This window comes from Microchirus variegatus (genome assembly GCF_963457635.1).
Source record: "Microchirus variegatus genome assembly, chromosome: 12".
Classification (NCBI taxonomy): Eukaryota; Metazoa; Chordata; class Actinopteri; order Pleuronectiformes; family Soleidae; genus Microchirus; species Microchirus variegatus.
In genome coordinates, this window is record NC_139813.1 from 22,508,451 (window position 1) to 22,526,018 (window position 17,568).

Sequence of the window (17,568 nt, forward strand, 5' to 3'; positions counted from 1 at the left end):
GAAAATGCTCTTTGACGGCTCTTCAGTAGTGGATATCATGAGATGATGAATACATTTGCATACATTTGTATGACTTACAAGTATTTGTAATGAGTGTATCATTAAAAAAAATAAGTCTTGACCTTGAACAGTAGTGAAAACCCTTTTTTATTTACATTTCTATTTTAAGTCCAGTCATTAACAGTTAAGTTTACTCTTAGAACTCTTAGAAATAAAAGTGCTAAGTAGAACCATATAAGGTTCTTCGGCTTGTCCTCATAGGAGAACCCTAGTGTTACCAAGAACCCTTTTAAAACCCTTTATTCAGGAAAGTGGTTTTAAAGGGTTCTCTGGCTCAAAATGGATCTTACTGGAACCATTAGTGTTACCAAGAACCCTTGAAAAACAAATGGTTCCAGGTAGAACCTCAGTCCTTGTAGAAGAACACTTTTGGAACCCTTATTTCTAAGAGTGTGGTGTTTCAAATTCTTCACTTGCATTCACGTAAGTAACATAAAATTTAAAAAATCACTAATAGACCAAAAAGTCCTGTGTCCCCATGGACTAAAAACACTGATTTCCTCCATGGATTTTTGCAGTAACTCATAAAATCACACTTTAAACAAGCTGGATTAGCATAAAATCTCCAATTTTGTTCTTTAGACACACACATATATAAATATGTCTTCTTTCATTATTCACTCACTGGTCCAGTTACTCATTCAAAGTCAGAAAGTGCACGTTGAGCCAGTGCAGCTGTAAGTGTTCGCTGAGGAGGATTAGTCTGGATTAGGACCCGGGTGATACAGGAACTCAGCGGGGAGTCGGGATGTCATTATTTCTGCAGGCTGAGGGGAATTCTCCCTCCTATAGGGAAGCGACCGCTGCAGCAGATACCGTCCAGACAATCTGTCCTCGACTCATCCCCTTACACCTCGCCATCTACAGAAAAATGACATCTAACCGTCCTCGTCTGAAACGTCTTTCGTGATATTTAGAGGCAGAAAACGCCAGTTAGCAAACTGACAGTGATGTCGGCCGTGACAGATGTCAGAGCTTCACTGAGGGCGACAGAGGACATCTTTTGTAGCATTAGCAAGTTGTCACTAGTGTCAAAATAGTGTCTATATTTGTATATAATAATAATATGTCTATAGAGAGCGGGTACAGGCGAACACATGCAGAAGTGAGTGAACATGGAAATGTTTTGCAATTGAAACTCCCACAATTAGCATATCAGCATCACCTTGATTTGATTAGCCTGCTGCTCTCTACCTGCTCTGTTGTGATGAGCTCGCCTCTGATATCCGCAGGCAGCGACACCATGATTAGGTGCATGTGCTTATCACACACACACACACAGGTTTGTCCGGCCATCCTTGTCAGGACCCAACGTTGGCTTCTATTCATTAAACTTAACCACAATCAGTGAGTTAGCCTAACCTAGCCACACTTCAAATGTTAGCCCACGCTTTGGACTGTACTGGTCCTGTTTATGCCACAAAAAGTCTTTAAGAGGTAACAAATACAAGAACACACACACACACACACACCGCTACATAAAAATAGGGGCGGCCGTGTAGGCCATAATTCCTTTTTTACCTCACACATACACAATATTACCTCTCATGTACACAATTTTACCTCTCACATACAATCTTTCACTTTGCACATACACAAATGTGAGAGCCAAAAATATTGAATGTGAGAGGCAAAATTGTGTACGTGAAAGGTAAAACTGTGTATGTGTGAGGTAAAAAAGTAATTATGGCCTACATGGCCCCCCATATAAAAACATGCTTCACACATTCCTACAAAGGCTGAGTTAAGTGCACACAATATTTCTCTACCAGGTTTATACGCCACAAACGACTGCTTCATCCATCACTACTTTTGTGTTTATGTACAACAACTCGCCAAGCTCCAATACGACCGACCTCTAGGTGGCGATATGCCCCGTTTTCAGCTTGTTCGTATGAGGCGGTGCCGTGTCAGCGTTAGCCTGCTAACTAAGCTAGCTAAGACCGACTCTGGTCCATATATATTCTGGAGCTGCAAATAAGGATAGGGTCTCGTTTACTTGAGTATAGGTACACAAAATGTAAGAAAATCTGAAAATGATCTCCTAAAATGTCTTGTTTTCTCCACAAACTGAAGTTTTTTATAAATTTTTCAATTCAGTTGTAATGATTTCTTTGTTTAGGGTTTAGGGTTCTTAATCTTAATCTTTATATGAAGCAAAGAAACCAAAAAAAAAAATCACATTTGAGAAACCGAAAAATCAGAAAGCTTGTTTTCATAATTGGAACTGTTTCACTCAAAATAGCTGACAATTAATTATCTCTGTGTGTGTTTGGAAAATTCAATGTAGTACGATTCCAATCCGTCTATTTCTACTAATCTATTTTACGTCAGGTTTTAGCCGGACTAACATGATAAGTTATCTCTAATGTTGCGTAAACACATGACCTGTACCTCATATTGTCACATTATAAGAGAATCTAACTTCCCACTGCATCCTCCCCTGCTGTTTATGTATTTTAGAATTGAACGCTTTTGATTTGTTTTTGAACGTTTCCACATCACCTCCCGCTAAAGTCTCCTGCACGGCAGACACTTTTTGACCCAGGTAAAAAAACACACACACACACACACAGACACACACACACTTTGCAGCATGCAATAAACAAAGCTACAGGGTTGAAAATGTGCTCAGCTGCTTCCTGTTTAAAATGAATGGAGATGGCGATGCTACGTGATCAAAGTAACAATCCGTGATCTGCAGTATCTGCTTGGATACCGGTGCCTGTTGGAGTTCACGGGGGGGAAAGTGAAGCTGTGTGTGTGTGTGTGTGTGTGTGTGTGTGCGTGTGTGTGTGCGTGTGTGTGTGTGTGCGTGTGTGTGTGTGTGCGTGTGTGTGTGTGTGTGTGTGTGTGCGAGCTGTGATTCATGTTGTTGCCGGCCAATGAATTTCTTTGCCATGGGAAATTGCCTAATAAATATGCGCCTGGTTGCAGTGACTAGGCATGACTAGAATTTTACGGTTTGTGACGCGGGCTCGGGGGCTTAAAGGCACCAGATAATTAATCACCTTGTGTAGCCGGCATGTCCTGTTAACAATAAACAACACGCTTATTAAATCGCTTCAAAACTGTGACAGTGAATCACACAGAACTGTTTTTTTTGACACGGCTCAATAGACTGCTTTAATAAACTGATCTGACAAGGTGATTTCGATGTTTAGAGATTGTTTTGCCCCCCAAGAAAAAGCCTAAAATATTCCATGTACATCAATTTATGCTGGTTTTTTGTTTCCTGTGAAGTTTCAAAGTCACGGTGGAGCCTCAGAAGCAAGGAGGCAACACAGGAACAAGAGCAAAGGCCTGCTACTGTATATTGTGCATTCATGCACAAATATCCCTTCTTTTTCTTTTCCACCCCCTTCAAGGCTACATCGAAGAGCTCTGAGCATTATTTTTGTCAGTGAAAGCAGCTGGTGTAAACAAAGCATAACAACAACACAAATGCACAGACTCACAGTGAAACGTGTTTGTCTCTTCCAGCTTTAAGCAAATCAGCCAACGATAAAACACACACAGAATGTACTGTATTATTGATTAAGTGCATTTCTTTCAGTAAACAGAGAACACGTCGACCATTAATGGATACGTGATTGACACGAGATCAATGTTTTTTGTCATGCTGTCGTCTTATGAGAAGACACGATAATAAATCACGCTGACCTCTGACACTACACTCTTAGAAATAAAAGTGCTGAGTAGAACCATATAAGGTTCTTTGGCTTGTCCTCATAGGAGAACCCTTTGTGGTTTCACCTTTATAAAAGATTCCACCTGGAACCTTTAGTGTTACCAAGAACCCTTTTAAAACCCTTTATTCAGGAAAGTGGTTTTAAAGGGTTCTCTGGATCAAAATGGTTCTTACTGGAGCCATTAGTGTTACCAAGAACCCTTTTAAAACCCTTTCTTCGGGAAAAGGTTTTTCAGAAGCAAATGGTTCCAGATAGAACCTCTGCCCTTGTAGAAGAACCCTTAACCGCAGAACTGTTAACCACAGGTGTTAAATGAGGGTTGTTAAACTTTACAGTACAAACATGACCAAACACTGGCAAGATGCACCATCTTCAGTTGACTGTCCTGAGAGAGACTTCATCTTTAACTAAAACATACAGCAGCAACCTTTCAAATACAATATGAATACTGGAATAAACTGCTTTTTGCTTATGGATATACTATTGGTGTTTGGTGACATTTCAAGCAAAATATACATGATTAAAAGTGGTGACATGAGGTTTTTTTTTGCAGCTGCTGCCATCCAACACTAACTCATCACTGCCTGACACAATGGCTCCTCAGCCATCGCCGGCACGTTCTGGCAGCTCGCAGGAATATGAGGAACATGGAATGTGTATAAACAGCTCGTTACGTAAACACATCTGCAGTTCGACAGCTGCTGCTGCTGCTGCTGCTGCTGCTGCTGTCGGACCAGAGCACATGGAATATAATGAAAAGGGGGCGCAACACACGCAAACAGCAGCAGCAGCAGCAGCAGCACAAGTGCTCTGCATCAGCAGTCTTTACTTATTCAAGCTCTCACACACACATACATGCTGTTCTCGTACTTCTGTCTTTGTGAGGAAAGTCACTGATATCTCTACTGACTTAATCCATCACCAAACCTAACCTGTATTCTAAGGTCTAAAAGGTCGTCTCATTTGTGTGTTGAAAATGTGTGTCAACACTCGTGAATTACTGTGTGTTTGGATGATGAAGGAAAAACAGTCTTAATCTCACGCAGACAGACTCTCAGTAGAACACAGCAGACATTAATTGATAGCTAATAACACAGGTAAAAATAGAGGGAGGAAGAAGAGAGACAGAAGAGGGACATTAGGTCGTCTTCTTCATCATCATCTTTTTTTTTAGCAGATGAATGCTTCCCTGAAGACCAGAGGCTTCACTTCTCTCATCCTGATTAGTTTTCAAGCACCGAGCCACCATCACGTCTCTTATTCTCTTACAATCTACGACCACTAACAAACTTTAAAATAGAAAAAGAAACGAGGAAAGAGAAGAAGAAGAAGGAGAAAACTGACCCCGTGTGTGAGTGAAAGGTCGTCGTGTACATTAAGTGTACTTCCTCTCAAAATACTCCATTATTTTCAAGTAGAGCTTTAGTTTGTGTCCCAGAGGATCGCGATTTACATTTCCCTGCTCCCCCCCACCATGCTCTAAGATGATTGATGACTTATCCAGTGACACTAATGGGACCACAGTCCAGGGCAGGCATGCATACATGTATATATACATATATATACACACACATATATGTGTGTTACATACAAACATACACATATATGTATATATGTGTATACATATATGTTAGCGAATGTGACTTCACAGTACTTTATATTACCATGACTTCATGGCAGTTATGCACTACTGTTTAGCCAGTATAACATGTTATATTCGTGTATAAATACTAAACACAGAATAAAGTAAAATAAATCTGTGAAAAATAATTAACAGTGCAAGGTTGGAGGTCAGCGTTTATCCTCGGATCTCTATTTCTGTGTTTTCAGTGCATTTTTTTGTGGCAACGTCAACACAAAAGCATCGGCGGGCACTGCTGAGACACAGTACATCTACAACAAAGCAGAAGAAAATCACACTCCCAAGGTTAGCATATAAACTACATATAATATATATATATATATATATATATATATACACACAGTTCTTTTACTATGATTCATGCGAGGTAACCCTCAGTGTGTGTGTATGAAACACCATCTTTTGTCCTCTCCAGTTTTCTCCTCTCTCATTTATCAAAAGTGACAGTGGATGTTGCTGTCACACAGTTCCTGCTGCTCCTCCTGCCGTTTTTCAGCTCATACACTTCATTTCATTTCATTTTATTTCAGTTTACAAAGCCTGATTTTTGATAAACACTGACACAGTGTGTTGTTGAATGCTCTTTATATAACGTGGACACACACACACAAGTATAAATAGATAAAGTCCTGTCCCGTAGAAGCAGCGTGAAAACACACAGTATCTAGAGTGCATTAATTTCACTGTAATTGTTTGACAACACCATCGAATTCTCACTCGCTCTCTACTGGAGAAATAAAATGTTACACACTAAAGGTCAGTGGGCTTGTGTGTGTGTGCGCGTGTGCGTCAGACAATGAGTCGTAAAACTGAAAATCAATACACCAAGCCCATTGATAAAACAATGAAGCAGAATTACACGTGTCTCAGCAGAGACCACTTGTTACACTGATATCATGTAGTGACTTAAATATCGTGATAACATCATGACTTAAATATCGTGATATCGTGTAGTGACTTAAATATTGTGATAACATCATGACTTAAATATCGTGATATCGTGTAGTGACTTAAATATCGTGGTAACATGACTTAAATATCGTAATATCATCATGACTTACATATTGTGATGATATCGTGTAGTGACTTAAATATTGTGATAACATCATGACCTAAATATCGTGATATCGTATAGTGACTTAAATGTCGTGATAATATCATGACTTAAATATCGTGATAACATAATGACTTAAATATTGTGATATCGTGTAGTGACTTAAATATTGTGATAGCATCATGACTTAAATATTTTAATGATATCGTGACTTAAATATCATGATGATATTGTGCAAATATTGTGATACATCATGACTTAAATATCGTGATATCGTGTAGTGACTTAAATATCGTGATAACATCATGACTTAATATTGTGATTATATCGTGTAGTGACTTAAATATCGTGATAACATCATGACTTAAATATCGTGTAGTGACTTAAATATCGTGATAACATCATGACTTAAATATCTTGATATCGTGTAGTGACTTAAATATCGTGATAACATCATGACTTAAATATCGTGATAACATCATGACTTAAATATCGTGATAACATCATGACTCAAATATCATGATGATATCGTGTAAATATCGTGATAACATCATGACTTAAATATCGTGATATCGTGTAGTGACTTATATATCGTGATAACATCATGACGTAAATATTGTGATATCGTGTAGTGACTTATATATCGTGATAACATCATGACGTAAATATCGTAATAACATCATGACTCAAATATTGTGATGATATCATGTAGTGACTTAAATATTGTGATAATATTGTGCCTTATATAGTGATAATATCATATCGTGAACTAAATACAGTGATAACTTTCATTTCCAATAATCTCGATGGTACGACAAAGAATAATGAACATAAGAATCTGGAAGATAATCTGAACCAGAGGAGAGTTTTGGATGGAAGGAAAACTTTCACACTTTAACACCTCAAATAAAAACTATTCAACTTGATGTAGTTTCACGTTAGCATTATAAATCCAACCTGGAGTTTCTCCCCCATGGCTGCTGTGTCTTTATTGTGTGTTTGCTGACAGGCGGCCTCAAACAAACACACTCTGCCCCGTACAACAAGTAGTCATGACGAGGAGTGTTATTAATCAATCGCGTCTACGTAGGTGGAGAGAAGTGCAGTCGTGAGCTCCATGTGAACAAGCAGTTCAGCCGAATTACAAAGGAGATTTCATTCATTCAATCATTTTCTACCACTTTATCCTCGACATGAGGGTCACGGTGAGCAGCGGCCAATCCAGACTCACAAACATTCACCCTCACATTCACACCTACGGTCAACTTAAAGTGTATAATTAACCTAATCTGCATGTTTCTGGACTGTGGGAGGAAACTGGAGCGTCATCTATACAATTCCTCTGTCTCCCTCTGTCCCTATTTTACATCATTTTCATCAAAACGTGTGTTTTCACTGTGACGACAAACGAGCAGATCTGTGGACTTGCTGCCTGCTGACACAGAGACTGAGAACAGCAGCATCGCCTCCCCACTGCTAACCACGCTAACCCCCGTCTCTCGCTCTCTCTCAGAGTTCATCTATCATAACAAAACACTGCCGGGGAGGGGGGAGACGATGTCTTTATTCACGCACCCATGCGTTCATTCTCAGGTCATTTTTAGGGCAAATATTATCCTCCTGGCCTTTGTTTATAAACATATTATGTTCCCATATTTAGTGAGATATGACCCGCAGCCCTCTGCGATTCCACCGCCATAAATGAGGTCAAAGGTGAGGAGTCGGCCACAGCACAACAATAGCTTCAATAGCAGGAAATGTTGCTTTTACTTTGCCAAAGTCGCTAGATTTGTCACTAAGTCACAAAGTTGTCGTACAGTATCTGTCATGTGTAGCGTTATAGCGCCACTTACAGGCCTGGCATATGTACCTAACAGTGTTTGTGTCGTTTTGAGGGGGGAGTTCCATGTGGATGGAGATATTTAAGAAAATATGTCGGCGTTCAAACCAAAATGGCGGCCTTCCTGTTGGGGATCATCGGCTTTTTCGTTCATGTACTGTACGTTAAACCTGACACCAGATGACTTAATAGAAGATTTTAGCCCCTCCCATTTCCAAGCCAAACCACTTTCCATGACTAATGCGGTCATAACATTTTTTTGAGTTTTGGGGCAAGCTAAGGCGCTCAAAAACGTGATTCATTTGGATGAAAAAGAAGATTCTGTTTGGTCTTAGCGAACAGAAACAATGTAACAGTATTTGTTTCTTCATCTAAAAACAAAGCAAAACTGTCAGGCCTGACTGAGGGAGCTTTTGTGTGTATACACCAGCAGCACAAGGTCGGACAGGACGCATTTTCACTCCTGTCAAACTACTGAATGAAAAGTAAAATTCTCTTCTGAAACCTTGCTTTACTAGCACAATGTTGTCCTTGCCTTCATCTGCCTTGACATGCAGTCACAAATCACTTCCTGTATGCAGCGTGGAAAAGCCACCAGGCCACAACAGATCTGAAAACACGTGTGGAGATGACAGACGTAATCGGTGCCGAGTGAACTGGTATAAGTTCATATTTGAAAGTTACGCACTGCAGCTTTAATGTAATGAACGTTTTAAACCGTGACGAACAATTACAGTTTAACCCCCCGAGGGTTTTTCTCCCGTCTTTCCTGGAAATGAATGAGCCAGATGTTTTGTCAGGATGAGAGCAGAGGTGACTCAGGTGTGTTTTTTTACCCTCAGTAATTAGCCCATTTTACTTGTCATTATTTGACTTGACTTGATTATACACTTTCACCGATGCCACCATCTGTCCACAAAACACGAAAAACCTCCTGCCGTAAAAGAATCCAGGAGTTCAACGGACAAATATGACCCTGAGAGTTAAGAATGAAGAAAGCTGTGCACAGATTTACACCTGAGAGCAGCACAAAGGACTTTTATTATCCATTATTTATTTAATTTTAGGGTCTGACACAAATTATTCTCTGCTCCATTTTAATGTCCTTTAACCGAATTTTTAATGTTCTATTTTACTGCACCTTGTTATTTTATCATGTTCTAGTTTTTCGTATCTTCCGTCGTACAGTTAGTACCTCATTTATATACTTATTTACTTACTTGTCTATTTCATTACATTTAATGTGTAACAAATAATGTTTTTAATTCCCTTTTACCTTGTTTGGATCAACCATTAATATATAACCCATGCCATATGTCGGCTGAAACGCTCGTGGGTTCCTTTCATTACGTTTTCACCCTCTGAAACACTTTGTTTGTATGATAAATGACATATAAATAAAGTTTGATTGATTGATGAGACTGGCTTTATGGTCTTGGGACATTAAAGTGTCTTTCCCTGTATTTGTTGTACACATAAAATACACTTTAAAAAATGTACTTTATTATCTGAGATAAACTTGACCGCTAAACCAGTAAAAACGTACAAAACAAAAGTGCACTTACAGTGACGCCAGGAAGTATTCATTTGTACATTATTCTCATTTTTACTCTCCATCTACACTTTAATAAGCCGTAAAGACAAAGTGGCAACACATTTTTTCCCCTGAAATCACCCATTTAGCAAATGATTTAAACCTTGAATTTTCCCCCGTCTAGAAGCTACTTTGGCAGCAAACTGCAGCTTTTGAAACATGTTGGTTATTCTTTGAGTGATGGATAAACGTGGTGAAAAGTGCCTGAGTCCATTTTGTTGTTCAGTGTGAGAGGTTTTAAACCAGCGCTATTCAACTAAAATTGAAGGGCCAGCATTTCGGAAGGCTGTCCAGCCAGTGAGCTACAGGTCAACTCCTGTACTAATATTTTGTGTTGCATGTGCAGTAAAGGGATACAAATAGATACAAAATAGCTGCTAGTTTTGTGCTAAAAATGTAAGTAACAAAACCACCAACATTCAGGTACAACGCAATTTGCGTATAGTGCAAAAAGGTAACAGTTACTGTACCACCTACATTTGGATAAGGCTCGAAATTAGAGGTAACAATATAAACAACATTAAGGTGCAATGGCCACAAAAGGCTATTTTTGCAGAAATACAAGTAACAGTACCAATAATATTCAGGTACAACCGCTACAGTTGGCTCATAGTGCAAAATATTCTGGTACATACATAGGCCGCCTACAATTACAGCTGTACTAGTATTTGCCAAAAAGGGACGCAAAGTGTCACAAAGTGCCAGAAATAGGCGAAGCTTTTTAATAATATAGTCATTATTTATGGGTTAATGGACTACGGGCCGGTCCAAAGTGCTTGAAGGGCCTGATCTTAAATTGAATAGCCTTGTTTTAGACTTTTAAAGAAGATCTTTCGTCTGAGTTTGGACTTTGCAGAAAAGGTTTCTTTCTAAATTAAATCACACATTCAAAGAAAGAAAATAAACCACGCTGATGACAGGGGGTGTTGTGTTTGGTTCTTACCTTTCTGTAGACGATCATGTTGGGGGAGTCGTCCTCGGGGTCCACGCTGCTCATGGACCTGAAGGACAGCATAGGACGAGGCGGCGGCGGGCGGACTCTCTCCTTCAGCTCTTCAGACTCTTCATCATGCTCTGGCGTGTCCTGTGTGTCCAGCTCCTGCTCCTCCTGCTGCTCCTCTTCCTCCTCCTGCTGCTGCTGCTGCTGCTGCTGCTCGTCCAGCTCCTGCTTCTGCTGCTCCTCCTCCAGCTGCTGCTGCTGCTCCTCCAGCTCCTCCTGCTGCTGCTGCTGCTGCTCAGGTGCCTCAGCCATCATTACAGTCCCTCCTTCAGGCTTCACCTCCTGCGTCGACTTATCCTTTCTTTATGTCCTCCTGTGCTCCCTCTGTGTCTCCACTCTCTGGACGTTGCTGTACAAAGACTGGAACTGGGAAGGAGGAAGAGAGACAGATGAATTACTTTCCCAGCTCTTTTTGAGTTATTATTATAATAATAATAATAATAATAATGCATTATGCTCACGGACAGATAAGAAGAAAAAAAAAACACAACCTCCATTGCTGAGGTTGACCATTAAACTGCAAATGTGCACAAATAGGTCGAAAATGGATGGAAACGACATAACAATTTTGAAGAAAAACCCAGGTAATCACTTGACTGAAGTGATAAAGAAAGCAAATGTAAATGTGAGACCAGCACCAGTGCAGTTATTGATTATGAGTTTAAATAAAATATTTACTTTAGCAGTAATTTAATATGTATTTAAAAAAAAAAACAGATCTGACACCTCTGTGAGTGCTCTATGGACATGTTTTCTGGAAACCCTTTACTTCAGTTAGTCTGTTAGATTAATTAACTTCAGTTAGTCTGTTAGCTTAAATAACTTAAGTTAGTCTGTTAGCTTAAATAACTTCAGTTAGTCTGTTAGCTTAATTAACTTCAGTTAGTCTGTTAGCTTAATTTACTTCAGTTAGTCTGTTAGCTTAAATAACTTCAGTTAGTCTGTTAGCTTAATTAACTTCAGTTAGTCTGTTAGCTTAATTTACTTCAGCTAGTCTGTTAGCTTAATTTACTTCAGTTAGTCTGTTAGCTTAAATAACTTCAGTTAGTCTGTTAGCTTAAATAACTTCAGTTAGTCTGTTAGCTTAATTTACTTCAGTTAGTCTGTTAGCTTAATTAACTTCAGTTTGTCTGTTAGCTTAAATAACTTCAGTTAGTCTGAGAAACATTTGAGTTGTGTAAAAAAGTGGGATCAAAAACTGACATAATTACCCTTCAAACATGTCCTGCTGCTTTGTTCCCAGGCAGGTAAGAGTAAATACTTCCAAAAAACAGCAACATATCCACAGAATACGGTATAAAATACAAGAAAACACGCAAAAATACTCGTGTCCAGACTGTAATGCAGCAAATGTTTGTCAAACAGAATCAGTAGTGTTAACGACATTGACTACAGCTGCTGTGTTTGCATGTAATGCCACTTGCATTACACCTGGGAAATGTAGTTCAAAGCCCAAATGTACAACTACGAGACAAATAAAAGCTAGATAAAACGAGAAAAAAAAGGCAAAACTACTCAACTTTAATATAATCAGTGATTTAAACCTTTTAAAACACCATGTTTGTGATTGAATATTAAAACCCACATTTAAACTAATGGGATTTAAGCAGCCAAACATGCAGCATGTGTCCAATAAAGCTGTCTTTTTTTTTTTTTAAGTATTTTTGTACACGCTCACGGCCAGATTAATTTGCTCAATGGCTGCAGGGCAGAATTTAGCAGTTTGGTCTCTTTTTAAAAAAAACCAGCATAATTAATAGAGAAGGAATACGTTGAAGCCAAAACTCACCTCCAGCCCTTATCGTGTCGCTTAGTTTTGCATTTTTGGTGCATATTTCCATATTCTGAGTTACATTTAATACAATAACCGCAAAAAAAAACAAAAATGGTGCACAGCAGAGCCGAGGATTTTAGGAGCCCACGGGGCGTCGGGGGGGATTGTATTGCTCGGTTGACGACACAGCCTCGCAGAATTATTCCCCCGAAAATGAAGTAATGAAACAACATGACAAAATAAAGCCTTAGCAGGAGCTTGATGTCCATTTATTTTTCACACTGAGCCTGTGATTAATATCAAGCTAGAGCCACAGCTAGTTTAATTAACCCCAGTCAGTCAGTTAGCATAATTAACCTCAGTTCGTCTGTTAGCTTAATCAACTTCAATTAGTCTGTTAGCTTAATTAACTTCAGTTAGTCTGTTAGCTTAATCAACTTCAATTAGTCTGTTAGCTTAATTAACTTCAGTTAGTCTGTTAGCTTAATTAACTTCAGTTAGTCTGTTAGCTTAATCAACTTCAATTAGTCTGTTAGCTTAATTTACTTCAGTTAGTCTGTTAGCTTAATTTACTTCAGTTAGTCTGTTAGCTTAATTAACTTCAGTTAGTCTGTTAGCTTAAATAACTTCAGTTAGTCTGTTAGCTTAAATAACTTCAGTTAGTCTGTTAGCTTAAATAACTTCAGTTAGTCCGTTAGCTTAGCATAGCACAGACACTGGGAGCAACACACATTTAAGGTGACAACATGGCCAAATGTTAGTGAAGTAAATTAACTTTAGTATACTTTAAAACATATATTACTTGACAAACTTGTCTCTAAACTTGTTGCTGGGGAAAGTAAAATATATATATAAGTAACAATAAGTATTTGTTATTACAGTTAGGTCCTATAAGCACACCAGTATATTAATAGTTATATATATATATATATATATATATATAATATATATATTAAAGGTGCCATATGTAAGAATGTGGCCTAAAACAGTTACTACATTCAAATTCAAAATACAGAGGTCTTTTAGGTTTCTTTTTCTGACGTAACTGGCAACCCATGGTTGCTCGGCAGCTGAGACTCTACTGACTGCAAGGATTGGTAGACGGCAGTAGGTGGCGCCACATGCCAATGATTTTGCAGTCTGCAAAATGTTTTTTTTAATGCAAATATTTTGTCTGTACTGTTGTTGTTGGCGAGTTCAGTTTGTTATATGAACATTATTCCTGAGTCTCTGTGACATATTAGGAGGATTTTATGGCCAGTTGCTTTAGATTTATTACATAATGCACCTTTAACATTACAAATGTTTTTTGTTTTTTTTAAAGCAATTGTTAACAGCTGTGAATCTTCAAACTGTTTGAAAAACATCATAAAGTTTATCCTGAAGCCTTGAATTATTTACGTTTAAAGTTTTTTATTTTCTGTACATTCTGCCTCATTCTTAGCATGACTCGTTTTATTTTACTGGTCTTTGTAACACTTTACACTTACTGTAAATAAATTCACAATTTCATGTCGTTGCCTTTGCTCGGCAGTCGTTGTTTTCAGTTTACAGCTCGTGCGCACAACACAATCTCGAGTTCACACGCGGTGCACTGCCGCTTTCAAGTCGTAACTCTCGCTGCCATTTGGCTGTGAAATGCAAGTGGTGTTTCTGTGTGGATGCAGACTGTGAGTGCACCTTAGTGTGTGTGTGTGTGTGTGTGTGTGTGTTTGCTATTGGCACAATCATTTAGCTCCATGTCAAACAGCTCTTTAGATCAATACTCTCATCAGCCAGCTGTTGGCGTGGAGGCCTGCGCCTCCGAGTTTGTGTGCTAACATACAAACCCAGCACAACTCACACAGCAGCATCATCATCATCACCATCAGCAGCAGCTGCACGTGTTTGGAAAATCCAAATGGGCTCAGAATTGAATGCCTTCCTGAATGGATGGCGTTCAGCCTGCTGTCTTCACCACGGCAGACGTTTAACAGGTTACGCGGGACCCGCAGCTTCAACGCTGAGCGGAAACGTCTGATTTGTTGACCGGTCACGCTCAAACTGCACATTCCCATCGCTCGCCGTATTGGTGGCAACACGTTTGACCTCCAACGTTTGCTCCGGTTTTGCATATAAATGAAAACGCTCGGGCTGAATACACTCGTCTGATCAGGCCCCGGATTAACCGTGATTTAGCGATGTGGTGACTCAGAGGGGGCAGCGCAGCGGCAAACCCGTGCTGTTTCACATTCCGTGGCCGACGTGCTTTAAAGCTTTGGAGAAACTCTGGTGGTCACCTCGAGAAGAACATATATATAAATATATATAACACGCATTTGATGTAATGCCTCACATCTAAAAATAGATTCCTGTGAGGATGGAGACGAGATTAAGCTTCCACGTGTTTGCTGTTGCTGGAGCGAGGACAGGACGATGATTCACCGAGAGAACGGAGGAAAAAGCACCTACGAACAATACAGGACTTAAAGCACCTCCAACAGTTACTGTCATGAATATGGACTTGTTGGTTCTGCTCCTGCAGCTGTAACAGCTTCCTCTCTTCTCGGAAGGCGTTCCTCAAGATTTTTTTAAAGTATCTCTACTTTAGTAATTAGAGCTCATTCATTCTGTAGAGCGTCGATGAAGTCAGGCGCTGATTTTGGACGAGAAGACCTGGCTCACTCTCATCTCTGTTCCGGTTAATCCCAAAAGTGCTCGCTGGGTTCTGGGGTCAAACTCAAATTCAAAGCTAGTCTTTGTAGTCTGGGCCACGGTCATGTTGGGATAGAAAAGGGACGTCTTCTTCAAACTGTTGCCACAAAGGTGGAAGCTTAGCATCGTCCAAAATGTCTCGGTATGCTGAAGCTTTAAAATTGACCAAACCCTGAGGGAACCTTCTTCTTTGAGGGTCATCTTATGTCATGGGCAGGTTTGAAACCTTACCATTTGGCTTTTTAATGGTAAGGTCGTGCGTTTCCAGATGCTCGTTGTCATTCTTTTCTTCCTGGGATGAAATGTCTTGTTGATGTCTTTATCTTCTTAAAGGGTAACTAAACACGCTCTGACTAAACATCCAATGGCTGATTTTGGAAAATGCCAAGACGTGGGCTGAGAGAGATAAGCGAGGTGGAGCAAGGGAGACTTGGGGGGAGTGCTCTTCTGCACTCTTAGAAATAAGGGTTCCAAAAGGGTTCTTCTACAAGGGCTGAGGTTCTACCTGGAACCATTTGCTTCTGAAAAAAACTTTCCTGAAGAAAGGGTTCTTGGTAACACTAATGGTTCCAGTAAGAACCATTTTGACCCAGATAACCCTTTAAAAACCCTTTCCTGAATAAAGGGTTTTTCAAAGGGTTCCAGGTGGAGCCAAACCTGGAGCCAAAAAGGGTTCTCCTACGAGGACAAGCTGAAGAACCTTATATGGTTCTACTTAGCACTTTTATTTCTAAGAGTGTGGTGAAACCTGACACCAATTTGCAGCTGCGTGGAAAATCTCCACCGCTAACGAGATGCTAACAAGAGTCCAACCTCGTAATCGCTCCAGGGTCCCTGCTGGTTTCAACAAGTCAAATTGAAGACTTTTTAAGACTTTTTTTAAGACCATAATGAATACAATTTAAGACCCATTTCAAATCCATACTGGCAAAAAAAGTGTCGTCACTACTTACATGTCTCCTCACTGGTGGAAGTTACCTGGCCAAAGAAGAAGGAGTTAACAGCGGGATTATTGTGGAGAAAGCTACGTTAAAAGATGCTCCATCCAATCACAATATATTATATCACATAATCAATATTATTGGTATTGTGGACCATGCATCTTATCGTGTGGTACTCTGTGATTCCAACCCCTACAACTCAGAGTAAAAGTCGTGCAGCTCAGTCATCGTCGCACTATCATCTCAGACGTGTCTGGACGCAGATGCAGAGAATAACGCAGCGGGTTTTGATGAATCATATTAAAAATGAGTTCATTTATGGCTGAAAAGGAGATGCGAATGCTCACTGCTCCTCACTGCTCCTCCCTGCTCCTCTCAAGTCTTTACCATTGTTCTCCCCAAGGACGCCGTGATACCGTGGCGGTTTTTCTTCACCACCCGTCCTTTTTCTTTCTCCGCCGCAGGCGAGACTGGATGAGAATGCCAGGATGTTTTACTGTGTGGGACAGCTGCGACATAAAGGCTGCCATCAAGTCACTTCAGCAGCAGGCCCTGGTTTTTAAAGGGACCAGAAGAACCCAAAGCAACCAACAACTAACTCATTTTAATCAACTTCCGTGCAACCAGTTGAGTCGCCCCCTGGTGGCTAGTCAATATATTTTAACATTACAGGAGAATCATGATTTATTCTCAAATTCTCCTGGATTTATCACGAGAGACGTGGAGCTGTGATAAATCAGATATGTACACATATGTACACACTCAATCCTGATCCGGTGTCCTTGTTCAACTGCTCATGAATCAGCCAATCACGTGGCAGCAGACTGGGTGTGTAGACGTGGTCAAGACGAGCTGCTGAAGTTCACACCGAGCATCAGAATGATCTCAGTGGTTGTTGTTGTTTTTTTTTTAACCTGGTGTCAGAGAGACTTGGTCCTGAGGATTTCACACATCACCATAATCCTAACCTCTGAATGAAAGGTAAATAATGAAGAAAACAGCAGTAAATCACACATCTCTGAACATCATCAACAGCTTTAAGAGATTAAGAGAGAGCTGCAGCAGAAGGAGAAGAAGGAGAAGGAGAAGAAGATCACCCTGGACTACACGTGATACCTGAACAAGTCATGATGAGTGGAGAACACACACACACACACACACACACACACACACACACACACACACACACTATCCTCAGAGGACCGCTCCTCTCCCCAAATGCACAGTGAGAAGCTGCAGGCTCATTTAGACTCTCTCTCTCTCTCTCTCTCTCTCTC

At 39.9% G+C, this 17,568-nt stretch overlaps 1 protein-coding gene across 1 annotated transcript in view; it reads right to left on the reverse strand.

Annotated features, from left to right (window-relative positions):
* The window catches only part of LOC310934809 (regulator of G-protein signaling 6-like), a gene marked incomplete at both ends in the record, with an annotated part of 97,949 nt that extends 83,236 nt beyond the window's left edge, over positions 1 to 14,713 (reverse strand). Inside the window, 2 exons of the mRNA XM_083898607.1 lie at positions 10,826 to 10,966; positions 14,423 to 14,713. Coding sequence (XP_083754733.1) covers positions 10,826 to 10,966; positions 14,423 to 14,713 — 432 coding nt within the window. The remainder of the gene's footprint in view (positions 1 to 10,825; positions 10,967 to 14,422) is intronic.
* Between the last annotated feature and the right edge of the window lie 2,855 nt (positions 14,714 to 17,568).